This window comes from Lithobates pipiens, unplaced genomic scaffold (genome assembly GCF_037356315.1).
Source record: "Lithobates pipiens isolate NorthernLeopardFrog02 unplaced genomic scaffold, aLitPip1_a1.2 Scaffold_8, whole genome shotgun sequence".
Classification (NCBI taxonomy): domain Eukaryota; kingdom Metazoa; phylum Chordata; class Amphibia; order Anura; family Ranidae; genus Lithobates; species Lithobates pipiens.
The window spans coordinates 66,228,717-66,241,703 of NW_027507903.1; the positions used below are offsets into that span (position 1 = coordinate 66,228,717).

At 40.9% G+C, this 12,987-nt stretch overlaps 1 protein-coding gene across 1 annotated transcript in view; it reads left to right on the plus strand.

Annotated features, from left to right (window-relative positions):
* Positions 1 to 12,987, plus strand: part of FBN1 (fibrillin 1) — a 353,319-nt gene that overhangs the window by 249,588 nt on the left and 90,744 nt on the right. Inside the window, exons 23-29 of the mRNA XM_077471569.1 lie at positions 2,656 to 2,781; positions 4,815 to 5,039; positions 5,886 to 6,011; positions 6,099 to 6,227; positions 8,095 to 8,220; positions 10,636 to 10,761; positions 10,970 to 11,092. Coding sequence (XP_077327695.1) covers positions 2,656 to 2,781; positions 4,815 to 5,039; positions 5,886 to 6,011; positions 6,099 to 6,227; positions 8,095 to 8,220; positions 10,636 to 10,761; positions 10,970 to 11,092 — 981 coding nt within the window. The remainder of the gene's footprint in view (positions 1 to 2,655; positions 2,782 to 4,814; positions 5,040 to 5,885; positions 6,012 to 6,098; positions 6,228 to 8,094; positions 8,221 to 10,635; positions 10,762 to 10,969; positions 11,093 to 12,987) is intronic.

Genomic DNA, 12,987 nt, shown 5'->3' on the forward strand with positions numbered 1-12,987 from the left:
TTCCCCTCCGCGAGCACTCAGAGAAGGACTCCCATACAACCTGCTCCCAGGCAGCCCACATGCTCCAGCCCTCAAAATCCACTCGCAAAATGTGAGCAGGCGAGTAGAATTTTTGAGGGCTGCCATATACAAGTTTCTATAACCACAGTTGATCCAGAGGAAGGCAAAAAACCCCAGCAAAGCATGATCCAATTTGCTACAGCAGGAGAAAAAAAATACCTTCCTGATCCCCTGAGAGGCAATCGGATTTTCCCGGATCAACTTTATCTATATATGTCAGTACCCAGTTATATTATGTACATTTAGGAAAGAATCCAGGCCTTTTTTAAAGCAACCTACAGAGCTGGCCAGAACCACTAGAGGGAGTTTATTCCACATTTTCACAGCTCTTACTGTGAAGAATCATTTCCATATTTGGAGATTAAATCTCTTTTCCTCTAGATGTAGAGAGTGCCCCCTTATCCTCTGTGATGACCTTAAAGTGAATAACAACACCAAGTTTACTATATGGACCACTTATGTGTTTGTACATGTTCAATATATCCCCCCTTAATCTCCTCTTATCAAGAGATAATAAATTCAGTTTCTCTAATCTTTCCTCATAGCTGAGCTCCTCCATGCCTCTTAACAGTTTGGTTGCCCATCTCTGCACTTTCTCCAGTTCCCCAATATCCTTTTTGAGAACTGGTGCCCAAAACTGAACTGCATATTCCAGATGAGGTCTTACTAATGATTTGTACAGGGGAAAATGATATCTCTCTTTGGAGTCCATACCTCTCTTAACACAAAAAAGGACTTTGTTCACTTTGGAAACCGAAGCTTGGGATTACATGCTATTATTAAGCCTATGATCCATAAAAACCCCCAGATCCTTTTCCACTATGGATTCCCCCAGTTTTGTACTCCCCATAGTATGTATGATGCAAGCATATTCTTTGCCTCCAAGTGCGTAACTCAACATTAAACCTTAAACAGTGCATTGAGGTTGGCTTGTAAATTGGAGACATCCTATAAGCATGTTATTCCACTGCATAGCTTGATATCTTCTGCAAATGATGGTACTTTTAATCCCAGACTCTATATCATTTATAAACATATTAAAAAGTAAGGGTCCCAACACTGAACCTTGGGGTACACCACTGATAACCTTAGACCATTCAGAGCCTGGTGTACACAAGCTGAATGTCGGGAGACATTGGCCGGTTCAAAAATAATTGGACGATATTCGACCTGTGTGTATGTCGGTCTGTCTGACAGAAGCTGGCCGTTTGGCTGGCTTCTGTCAGATGAGCATGCTGGAAAACCAGCAGCCGACTGACTCCTGATCAGCGCTCTCAGTCAATGGCAGAAAGAGCTGATCGGAGTGTTCTGGCGGGGGGCTGTCCCCCTATCAGAGCACAACAGCTCAACAGGAGAGATCGCTGCACTAACTTTGCATAGTTAGTACAGCAGCTCGGTTGAACGAAAAAAAAAAAAAACTCATGGTGTGTACCGGGCTTTAGTCTTGTGCCCTGGTCAGGGACCTGAAATCATTGTTTGTCCAGGAAAGGTATTAGAGCCCTTCCTTTTCTCTTTAGTTGTGTATCAATATCAAATCCAACATTAATACATTTTCAGATGTCATTTAAAATATTCCCGATGTATGCATAAGCTGATGTGACCTCCTTTTTTCAGTGAAAGAAAGAGACAATTGTGAGGTTGCAGTGGCTAAATAGTTAAGATAACAGTGTGTGTGCCTGGTAACTACTGTGTGCTAGTCCAGTATTATTTTAGTCATTATATTTTTGCCCCTAATTAACTGACAGGTGGCCCAGGCTTGGAAGAGCATGATGAGCATGATGATTTACTGGATACTTCCACTGAACTATGGGGAGGATAGCTCTGCCCTGATGTCAGATCCCCAGAGAACCTTGTTTTGTGCTTCAGAGGGTTTACTCCCTATGACCAAACACTTTGGCTTTTGGTCTTGTTTTGTGTTCACCATGACAAAGCTCAACACGCCTTGGTATGTGCTAGCCAATGTCAACACCAATAAAAAAGGGTGGTCCCATCCTTTTCCCACTCTTAATTAAAACGATGCAGGCATATGGAATTGTCAGCTATGTGTTAATGCCCCTTTCCAAAAGAAAATTATGTAATCATGTGTACTGTCTGGCTCCCGATATCCATGTCCTAACAAAGTAGAAATCTTCTCTGCTTTTCCAAATAACACCAAAAGTTCACTTGAATTGCACCATATAATGTTTAAAGAAACAACCTGTAATATTCATAATAACTACATAAGCAAACCTATCTGAACTGAAGACAGAGAAAGAATCGTTTTTGTATTGACAGTCTCCAAGGTTTACTCTTAGTAAGCCAAATAAAATACAATTTGGACACGGTTCCCAAACCTAAAACTACAAACAACAGGACCCAGTAGATTTTCTTTCCTTTTAAAGCCTATCCAGACACAAGCTTCACTCACACATTTCTGAATGCTGGTATGTACCTCATATAGTCTCCTACATAAATATTTTTTTGGCCCTTTCGTTTTCAGTGATGACTTATACGACTATCGGGAATTACTCCACACCCTTATTTGGAGAGCTCTCGAAAAATTTGTAATTGTTTACATTGTTTCAAAAATGTAAGATGCATTTGTTTTGGATGCAGATGTCGATGAATGCAAGGTGTTTCCTGGATTGTGCATCAACTCTCGATGTGTTAACACAATGGGATCCTTTACTTGCGAATGCCCCAATGGGATGACGCTTGATGCTTCTGGACGCTCGTGTCTTGGTATGATATCACGCACTTTCACAAATGAATCATCTCCTTCAGAATTATTTGTTTAACATTTTTCAAGGGTTTCCTACTGAATGGTTTCAAAGAATGATACAGGAGCTTGGATTACATACTGTATGTTAAATGAAAGATCAGTTATAATAGAAGTTCTTTTGACATAAAAAATAGTAGGTGGATTTGCAATGTTTAACTGGCAACTAACTGATGATTGTATCAATTTACAAAGCAAGCAAACCAGTCAATTGCAATTTCTTTATTCTGCAGAATGTTTGCATATACAGTAGATTACATAAACTTCTATTTATATATTTTTTCTATTTATAAAGAATCATTGCGAGAGCAAGCACCTGAATATTTGCATATAGATTGCGCAGAGTCATACAATTACTCAGATACGATTGATTATCCAGTTTGGAGAATTGGGTGATTCTATGCAGATTAGACAGATGTTCATGCCAAAAATGAGAAGAATGATAACCAGGGAACTAGTGATTTTGTTAATCATTACTATACAGGTAATAAATCAATACAAGTAGATAAATATAGAGAGATATCTTACTCAGATAATACAGTATATGTTGCTAATCAGCTGTTAGAATAAGCCTTAGGCCGGCTATACACGGCAGGAACCAGCCGAGATTCGAACCGTTAATAGGCAGGCTGACTGTACCAAGTTGACTGTTCAAACAAATGGGTACATCCAGCCTGCCAAATTCTCTTGTGATTATTGCTAGTGGCTGCTATAGCTGCTAGCGATAATCACTGTGTTCTCCTGGTGGGAGCAGTCAATTGCTCAGCAAGAGGGATTCCCCTGTCAGCCCAGTCTGTGTTAATGGGGGAATCGTGGTTGCAGGAAAGAAATTTACACTGTGTATAGCCTGTCTTACTTTTTATGCAACAATTATTGAAGCATTTATTTTTAGATTTACTTTACTGAAAAGTATATAGTGAAATATATTTACAATAGATATAAAAGTCATGTATTGCATGCTGTACTAGAAATACTTGTTAACACCATGGCCCTGCAGTTCTGGACAGGTATTATTATTATACAGGATTTCTATAGCGCCAACAGTTTACGCAGCGCTTTACAATATAAAAGGAGACAATACAATTATGGCCCCTTCTACACGGGATGGATCAGCAATGATCCGCCCCGTGATGATCCGCTTGCTCAGCGGGGATCGCTCCGTTGTCCCCGCTGAGCCGGCGGATAACAGGGCGGTCCTTGCACACTGTGGAGGGACCGCCCTGTCAGCTCTCCGCTCTCCTCTATGGGGATCGGATGAGCACAGACCGTCTGTCCGTGTTCATCCGATCCGCTCTGCAGACAGATAGAAAAATAGGATTTCCCTCTGTCTGCAGAATCGGACAATAGTGGAGGTGGACGATATCGGGATGCATGTATGCATAGGGATGCATGTATGTCCGTATTTCATCCACAAATGGATGGATGAAATATGGACATATGGTCCGCATGTGTGAAAGGGGCCTTAAATACAATAAAATACAAGAGGATTAAGAGGGCCCTGCTCATAAGAGTTTACAATCTCATAGGGTGGGATAGGTGGTACAAAAGGTTATAACAGTGGGGAATGAGCTGATGGAAGGGGTAAAAGATTAGTTAGAGACGTGATAGGCTTTCCTGAAGAGATGAGTTTTCAGGGATCACCTGAAGGTAGCAAGAGTAGGGGATAGCCGGACAGGTGGAGGTAGCGAGTTCCAGAGGATGGGAGAGGTATAATTTACACTAAAGACATGTAGGTTTATCTAGCTTTTACCAGATTCTCACTATGTGCTCTTGTTTCCTATCACAACCCAAAACATTCTGTTAGATGAATTATTCCACAACATTTTTTAAATAAAAAAAAATTAGCTTGCTTTGCTTTGCAATTTATACTTTAAATGTAAGTGATATTGTTTCACAATAGTGTAATTGATTAGCAATTGGAAAGGTTCACACTATAACTCACTTACTAGGGAAATGAGAAAAGATGTTTGAAATGTGGTTGTATTGTTTTCATCAGACATCCGCTTGGAGACTTGCTACCTAAAGCATGAGGATGAAGAGTGCTCTGCTCCTATTGCTGGACGCCACCGGATGGATGCCTGTTGCTGTTCTGTTGGGGCTGCCTGGGGCTTTGACTGTGAGCAGTGTCCCCCGAAAGGAACCACAGAATTTGAGACCCTTTGTCCAAGAGGACCTGGCTTTGCTTCTAAAGAAATAACACCCGGAAAAATATTTTCAAAAGGTAACACTGTTTAGTCACTTTGTGTATATGGACGACCCCCCTCCTCCCTCTGCCATCCGGTACTTCTCCGGGCTCTCTGGTGCCATTGGGGGCCCGGAGAAGGAATCGCCCGCCGCCGGATGGCGATGATAGAGATTTCCGGTGACCATATGGTCACCAGTCATCTCTATGACCATCGGAGGCCCGGGCACGACATTATGACATCACGCCCAGGTTCCCGGAAATAAACAAAACCGTTGCAAAAAAAGTTGCAATGAACGCCATTTTATTGCAGGGTGTCTGCTTAAAAAAAAACATATAATGTTTGGGGGTTCTGAGTAATTTCCACATGTAGGAGAGAAGTGCCAGAATAGGCCCGGTATGGAAGTGGTTATTTGAGCAAGCTGACGTTAGAAGCTGATTGGCTACAATGCACAGCTGCAGCAGATTTTGCACTCTCCAGTAAAACTCCAAACTGTAGTACCAATGTACTGTAATTTGTTAGTTTGAACCAGTGGCAGTCAATTTATTAGTTAGATCGAGTTGAAGTCTCTCAATATGTGCCACTAGTCAGCGCTCTTTTAGTATATGTGCAATCCCCCACCCCCCCATTATGCCTTGAGAAATCGCCATTTACTGTTGCTGTTTTCTGGATTTCCATTGACAAAGAGAAATGATTTTCCATAGTTTTTTTTTACACACATATGATAAATTACATTCTTGATTGTAACTGACTTCAGAATTTTATCTTCCATGTGACACGCCTGTCTTACTCTACTTTCTGTAAACTTTTTGTTAATATAAACTGTAATCTAGCCATAAATATAAAAAAAAAAGTTTCTATTATAATGTTTCCATTTCTTGTAGATATTAATGAATGTAAGATGATCCCAAGCTTATGCAAGTATGGAAAATGCAGAAACACTATTGGCAGCTTCAAGTGTCGATGTGACAATGGCTTCGCTCTGGATGCAGAAGAAAGGAACTGCACAGGTAAATGTTGAGATATATATATAAAATGCAATGGATCTTAAACATGGTGGGCTTGTTGCTGATTGTAACCTTGTCTGGTCTTTATAGATATTGATGAATGCAGGATATCACCCGATGTGTGTGGACAAGGAAACTGCATCAATACACCAGGAGATTTTGAGTGTGACTGCTTCGAAGGATACGAGAGCGGATTCATGATGATGAAGAACTGCATGGGTAGGTGGTGATTTAATTCTGCACAATTATTTAGGTAGGATAAGAAAAAAGCATAGCGGTGTTCTGGATGCTTTTTTGCATACACATTTACACAAATTTTTTATGCGTTTTTAATGTGTTCCAGTGCATCAGTTCTTTTTTTTTTCTTTGACACTTGTAACATTTTTGGTTTCATTGGGACAATGTGCATTTTGATGTATTGTCATGCATCTTGATGCATTCTGGATGGATTAAATGCAGCAGGATGTACTTTTGTTTATAGCACTTGAACTGACCCCACATGTGTGAAATAGGGCCATTGGAGTACATGACAAACACTGTGCATGCCTTTTGGATGCGGTTTAAAATACAATGGAAAGCATCTGGGGTGAACCAGCCCTCAGAGGACTATAAAATAGTATTGCATATCCAATGCAATTCAAACACGTTCACACGTTCAGTGAACCCAGCAGGAAGTCCCAAACATAGCATCAAACCCTCTCAAACTTTATGGGAGGCAAATCTTGTAAAAAACATTTCTGACCTTTTTCAAGGCAAATTTTCAAGCTGGTTTTAAAAAATGCCATGGGTAGTTGTACCAATGCAAAAAAACAACAACATTTTTTTAATATCATTCAGTGAGGAGAGGGTCTTTTTTGTGGCTTAAAGAGCAACAGATATTTTTAGTAACATGTTTGGGGAATGCCTTAAGGCCTGGTTCATACTAATGTATTTTTTAGTGAGTTTTCAATTTTGCAGCAATGCACTACTGTCCATTTAACATGGTTTTCTATGGCTGTAGTTCACATCTGTGCATTTTATGGAAAGGGACTTTTTTCTGGTTTTTGGTTCCGTAGACTTCAGTGGATCAAAAACATGTATTGAAGAAAGCAAAATGCATCTGCAATATACAAACTGCAACCTACATATGTGTGAACCAGGCCTAAAAATAACAAACATGTTATACTTACCTGCTCTGTTGCAGTGGTTTTGAAGAGAACAGCGTGGATCCTCCTCTTCTTGGTTCCCCCTTCTGTGCTCCTGGCCCCTTCCTCCTGTTCAGTGCCTCCACAGCATGCAGCTTGGGGGCACCTGAGCTGAGTCACAGCTTCCTGTGTCCATTCAGACAAGTATCCCGGACCCGGCCCTGCCCTCTCTCTCCTCTGATTGGCTAGCTGATTTTGATTGACAGCAGCCACAGCTAGTGGCGCCACTGCTGTGTCTCAACCAATCAGGAAGGAGAATCTCAGATGGTGGATGGTAAATATTAGGAGGGCTGAGATGGGCTGCTGTACACAGAAGGCTTTTTATCTTAATTTCATATCCTGTATTGTGTTATCATGAGAATGTCAGCTTGTTATGATAAAGGATGTTGTTTAACAATTGTCATTTATACAGCAATCAGTGCTATTTAAATGCACTGATTCATGTGTAAATGACACTGGCAGTGAAGGAATTAACCACTAGGGGGCGGGGTTAAGTGTGATGTGTGTGTTTTTTACTGTTGGGGGGCGTGGCCCTGCCTATAACAGGGAACAGACGATCAGTGACACAGAGCTCTCCTCGTTCTTCAGCTCTGTGACCCGATCGCGGGACACCAGCGGCGATCGGGTCCACGGGTCCCGCGGCCACGGTCACAGAGCTCAGGACCGGGTCATGAGTGCGGCACGCGCGACCCACGGCTGGGCACTTGAAGAGCAACGTAACTGTACGTTGATGTGCCCAGCCATGCCATTCTGCCGAAGTAAATGTGCAGGAGGCGGTCCTTGAGCGGATAATTACTATCCCTGTAATTATTTGAGTTCTTTATTATATTCTGTTTTCATATACACATTTATTATATTGTTTTCCTTTATTAATTGCATGACCTGAAACATCTGTATTTCAGATATTGATGAATGCCAGCAGAATCCACTCCTCTGTCGTGGTGGGAACTGCATCAACACAGAGGGAAGTTTTAAATGTGAATGTCCTGATGGGCATGAGGTCACACCTGATGGCACGACTTGCTTAGGTATGTTACAAATACTGACATATCCGTCTTAATCTTTGCCACTGCACTTTCTGCCCATGTAAATCTAATACAATTATATTTACATTGAATTAAGTACTGTATAACTTTGTACAAAGAATTGTGCTAGCAAGCTTGTGCCCAGTAGCAGTGTCATCATTCCTAACCTTTTTATTAATTATACTGTACTAAAGATTCCTAACATGTCAATTCCTTTAAACCAGTATCTGGGAACTGTTGTCATCTGTGTTAGCCATTTTTTGCTTCAAATACAGGACTAAGGTAGAATATATGTCTCCAAAACTTTATAACCAAGCTGCTAGGCCAACCAAACACCTTCTTTAATTTACCAGATAATAACCAGTCCACACACACTTTTGGATTAAAAATGTGCCCTAGCAGCCTTGTCTTAACATATAACCAAAATGTAACAAATATTCCTTTACAACAGAAACAAGTTAAAGGTTGCAGATCTTTGGAGGCACTAATACCCATAACCTGTTTGTATCTGCGGAACCACATACTCATTAGATCCCATCCGCAAATGCCAACTAGCCGCAGAGACCTCACTGTCCCAACTTCTCGGCTAACACACTAAGAACCATTATTCACCAGGGGATGCCATTCCAAAGATGGGTCCCCAGCATAGATTAGCATTGCCATTTGTAATGCTTCCAAAGACCCCAACTTCCAGGCTACTATAATCAGAGACCAACACCGCTTCAGGTGAAACAATTCCCTTTCTGAAGGACAGGGTGCAGGTCCAGTCCGTGGCCTGGGCATAGTAGAAAATATGGAAGGAAAATTGACCACACTCCCAACTTCAGAGAAAATGATTTTTAATGTATAAAATCCACAAAATCCATCACAAACCCATGATGCAGACAGACAGCAGCATGGTTAGCGTAAGCTTATAAGTAAGCAAATTTTTTCATGAAATGCGTTAACCATGCTGCTGTCTCTCTATATCATGGGTTGTGATGTCTTTTGTGGATTTTATACGTTAAAGCTAATTTTCCCTGAATTCGTGAGTGTGGTCAATTTTCTTGCCAGGCTACTATGACATTCGAACCTTGAACCAATCAGAAAATTTGGCGGTAGGTGGGTGGGAAGTTTCTTCTTCATCAGACGATTCCAAACTCATGTCTAGTTCTCCACCCCTACCTGTCCACTCTGAAGCCCCTCCTGGATATTCAATTCCACCAATCTGGTAAGTGACTTCCCATTCCCCTTACCTACGATTTGCCCTTTCCAACTTGCCTCCCTTGTTCACCCATCATGCATGCCCTATGTCTATTTTATTTTTATTGCTCCATCCCTATCTGATTGATATTTTACAAGCTAGGTTAAACATTTAAATTGCAAGAACTGGTCAATCCAGGCACTTTGTACGTAGTTATGCTGGCCATACCCGGTTAGATTTTTGCTTGAACATTTTCAGAAAAATCATTTGTCAGAAAATTCTTTATTGCCATCATTGAGTTAATGAATTTAATTTTAAAGCCCTTACATTTTCATTCAGACCTGCTATTTGAATGGAATCCCAGATTAATTAATTTTAAATGCAATTTGTAATATGCATAATTTTGTTTGTTCGAGAAACATTCTGCATCCTGCTCCTTTGAATATTATTATGCAAAACCAGCATTGATTTTACTAACCATTAGAAAATTGAACAAATGTTTGAATGAAATTCTACTGGTGTATGACCAGCTTTAGTAAAATTTAAAAATCTTTATTGTTTCAGACACTTAAACGTACCTCAAAAAAAAAAAATGTCATGGTGCCAACACAAATTAGACAAATATTTTATTGGTGCTAACTTTCATGAAAATTAAAAGTATATAATACAAAAATGTCATTCTTTAATAAAAGATCAATTGCAATGTAATTTACCTAAAACTGCATTACCTTCAAAATAGTAGCTGAATTCTGAATGGTCACTTAGGCTTCATGTACACACAGCCTACTTTGACCGCGGAAAAATGCAAAACACGGCAATATCGCGGCACAATTTTGCCACAATTTTCATTTTCTGGCGGTCGACGGTCAAAACTTTCCTATCCTGAATGCAATTCTTCTGTGTACAGGAGAGGGAGATTGAGGGAGGTTGAAGCTCCCCTAACCACAGCAGCTCCTAAACTCTGGTAAAAGCCTAAGCGTACATTGAAACATAAGCTTTCATGAATTTGAGTTTAGGAGCTTTAGCAAAAAAAAAAAGCTCCTAAACTTGAGTTTAGTAGTGTACATGAAGCCAAAAAGCATCCTGTTCATAGTTTGCTATGACCTTGAAACAATTCACAGTGTACTCTCAGGTGGTTGTAATGATTGCTGTTTGTCTGCTAGTGATAGGGCCTATCAGGCAAAGATTCTAAGTTCAGACATTCATCTTTGATCTCTCTCATCTCATCTCTGTAGATATCAACGAGTGTGAGCTCAGCACTGACTTGTGCAGACATGGGCGATGTATAAACCTAATTGGAAGATACCAATGTACTTGCGAACCTGGATATAAGCCATCCGATGATAAACTCTCATGTGTTGGTAAGTCTTTCTTATGATACTTTTGTAAAAAAAGTAAAGTTAAATATTTTCTATATGATCGTATTTAAAATTGTGAGCGCTGTCATTATTTTAATTATTTTTACGGTAAAGATCATATTTTGCCCTATGTTCATACTCAGAATATGTAAGATATTCATCCCCTGATTATTGTCTCTGTGTTTAATTAGATCATTGTTTACATTTGTAGATGTTGATGAATGTGAAATTTTCAATGGCGGATGTGACACAAATTGTACGAACTCCCAAGGAAGTTATGAATGCAGTTGCATCGAAGGTTTTGCTTTAATGCCAGACCACAGGACCTGTACAGGTAAGTCTGATCTCATACCAACCATAAATAAAGAACAAAGCACTTAATTGTTTACTACAGAACTGGGTTATCATTGACTAATCTACAGAATGTTGGTCAAATCCTAGTGAAGCATATACTGTATATTAGGGGGAGGGGGGGCTGTAAATACATCCAGTACCCTTTACATTCTTAGCCTTTTTTTAAACAGGAAAACATTCTTACCATTTTACATACCTTTATTCATAAACACATGCTGTATCGTGCAGTTTAGTGCTTCCATTATAGTTTATAAAGGTATATTCAAATTTAAGCATTGAAATGTACAACTTAGGTTAGACATACTCTACGTGTACATCTCAAACAGTAAAAGCATAGTAGAACCAGGGGGGGGGAAAGGGGGAGGGGGTGGGTAGTTGGTATTGGGGTTGAGACACCCTGGGAATTTCCTAGCTATGGATCACTCCAGAGGGGAGTTCATGAAGAGTAGATCCTGAGTAGAATATATGGGTTGAGACCCCCTGGGAATTTCCTAACTATGGACCACTCCAGAGGGGAGTTCATGAAGAGTAGATCCTGAGTAGAATATATGGGTTGAGACCCCCTGGGAATTTCCTAACTATGGACCACTCCAGAGGGGAGTTCATGAAGAGTAGATCCTGAGTAGAATATATGGGTTGAGACCCCCTGGGAATTTCCTAACTATGGACCACTCCAGAGGGGATTTCATGAAGAGAAGATCATATATATTTTTTGTCAACCTTTTTTTATAGGTTATGTAATAGGCAACGTTTGGCAATAAGACACTAGGTTAGTGTAATATGAAACTGAATATCAATGAGTGTGAACTCAGCAATGACTTTTGCAGACATGGGCGATGTATAAACTTAATTGGAAGATACCAATGTACTTGGACCTGGATATAAGCCATCAGATGATAAACTGTCATTATGAAAGTATACTCTTGACCATTTTGCTAGAACATTATACAAATAAAGAAAGAAAAACGAAAAAGGGAATTATTACAAGAGCCAGTCACCAGCAGGCTTCTCTATTGCAGGACTGAAAGTTGGGACATGGGAGCTCCGTTTCTTCCCCAGTCCAGCCCCACCCCCCCCCCCTTTTTTTGTATCTCCAAAGTTCATCCTCCCCTGCCTCTTTCAAGTCCAGCATCCAACACCGCCCCCTCCCCGTCCCCCCATCCTCATTGTTTGCCTCTCTAAAGTCCACCTCCCCCACATTTTTGTCTGTTTAATGTGCAGCCAAACCACCCCCCCATCGTTTTTTTTTGTCTCTCCAAAGTCTACCCCCCCCCCGCCCCCCCAGCAACACAACTCTCTGGCAATTTTTTTGTCTCTCCAAAGTCCAGCCATCCTCAGGCCCCACCATACATCCCCTGTTCCTTGTTTCTCTAAAGCCCAGCCTTCCTTACACCCCCTCTCCCTCCTTCTATTTTTTTTGTGTCTCTAAAGTCTAACCCCCTTTCCTCCCTCCCTTTTTTTGTCTTTTTATAGTCCAGCCCATCTTCCCCAACTGCTCTCCTTCCTGTTTTTTTTTTCCCTCCAGAGTGTTGCCTGGATTAACCTCAGCCCTGCCCATCCATTTCCTCCTCTTGCATCTCTCTCTGTCGCCATATCATGGATGCCACCAGTCCTTGATGTTCATAGTAGGCATTGGCACTTCTGGCAAAACACTTAGCAGAACTCTTTCTCCATAAACTGCACAAAGCTTCTGAGCAGAGCAACATCCCACAATTAGAGCAGAATATGGCTTGGGAACAATAGTGCAGTTGCAGCAGCCGGCTTTGTGTTTGGGTACCAGAGAAGTGTGTAGAACAGGCGGTATCTGGAGGAGCCCTGTGTGGCAGTGCAGGGAGGAGGAGCTTAGTGTGCCAAGCAGCCTGGGGGGGGCATGGC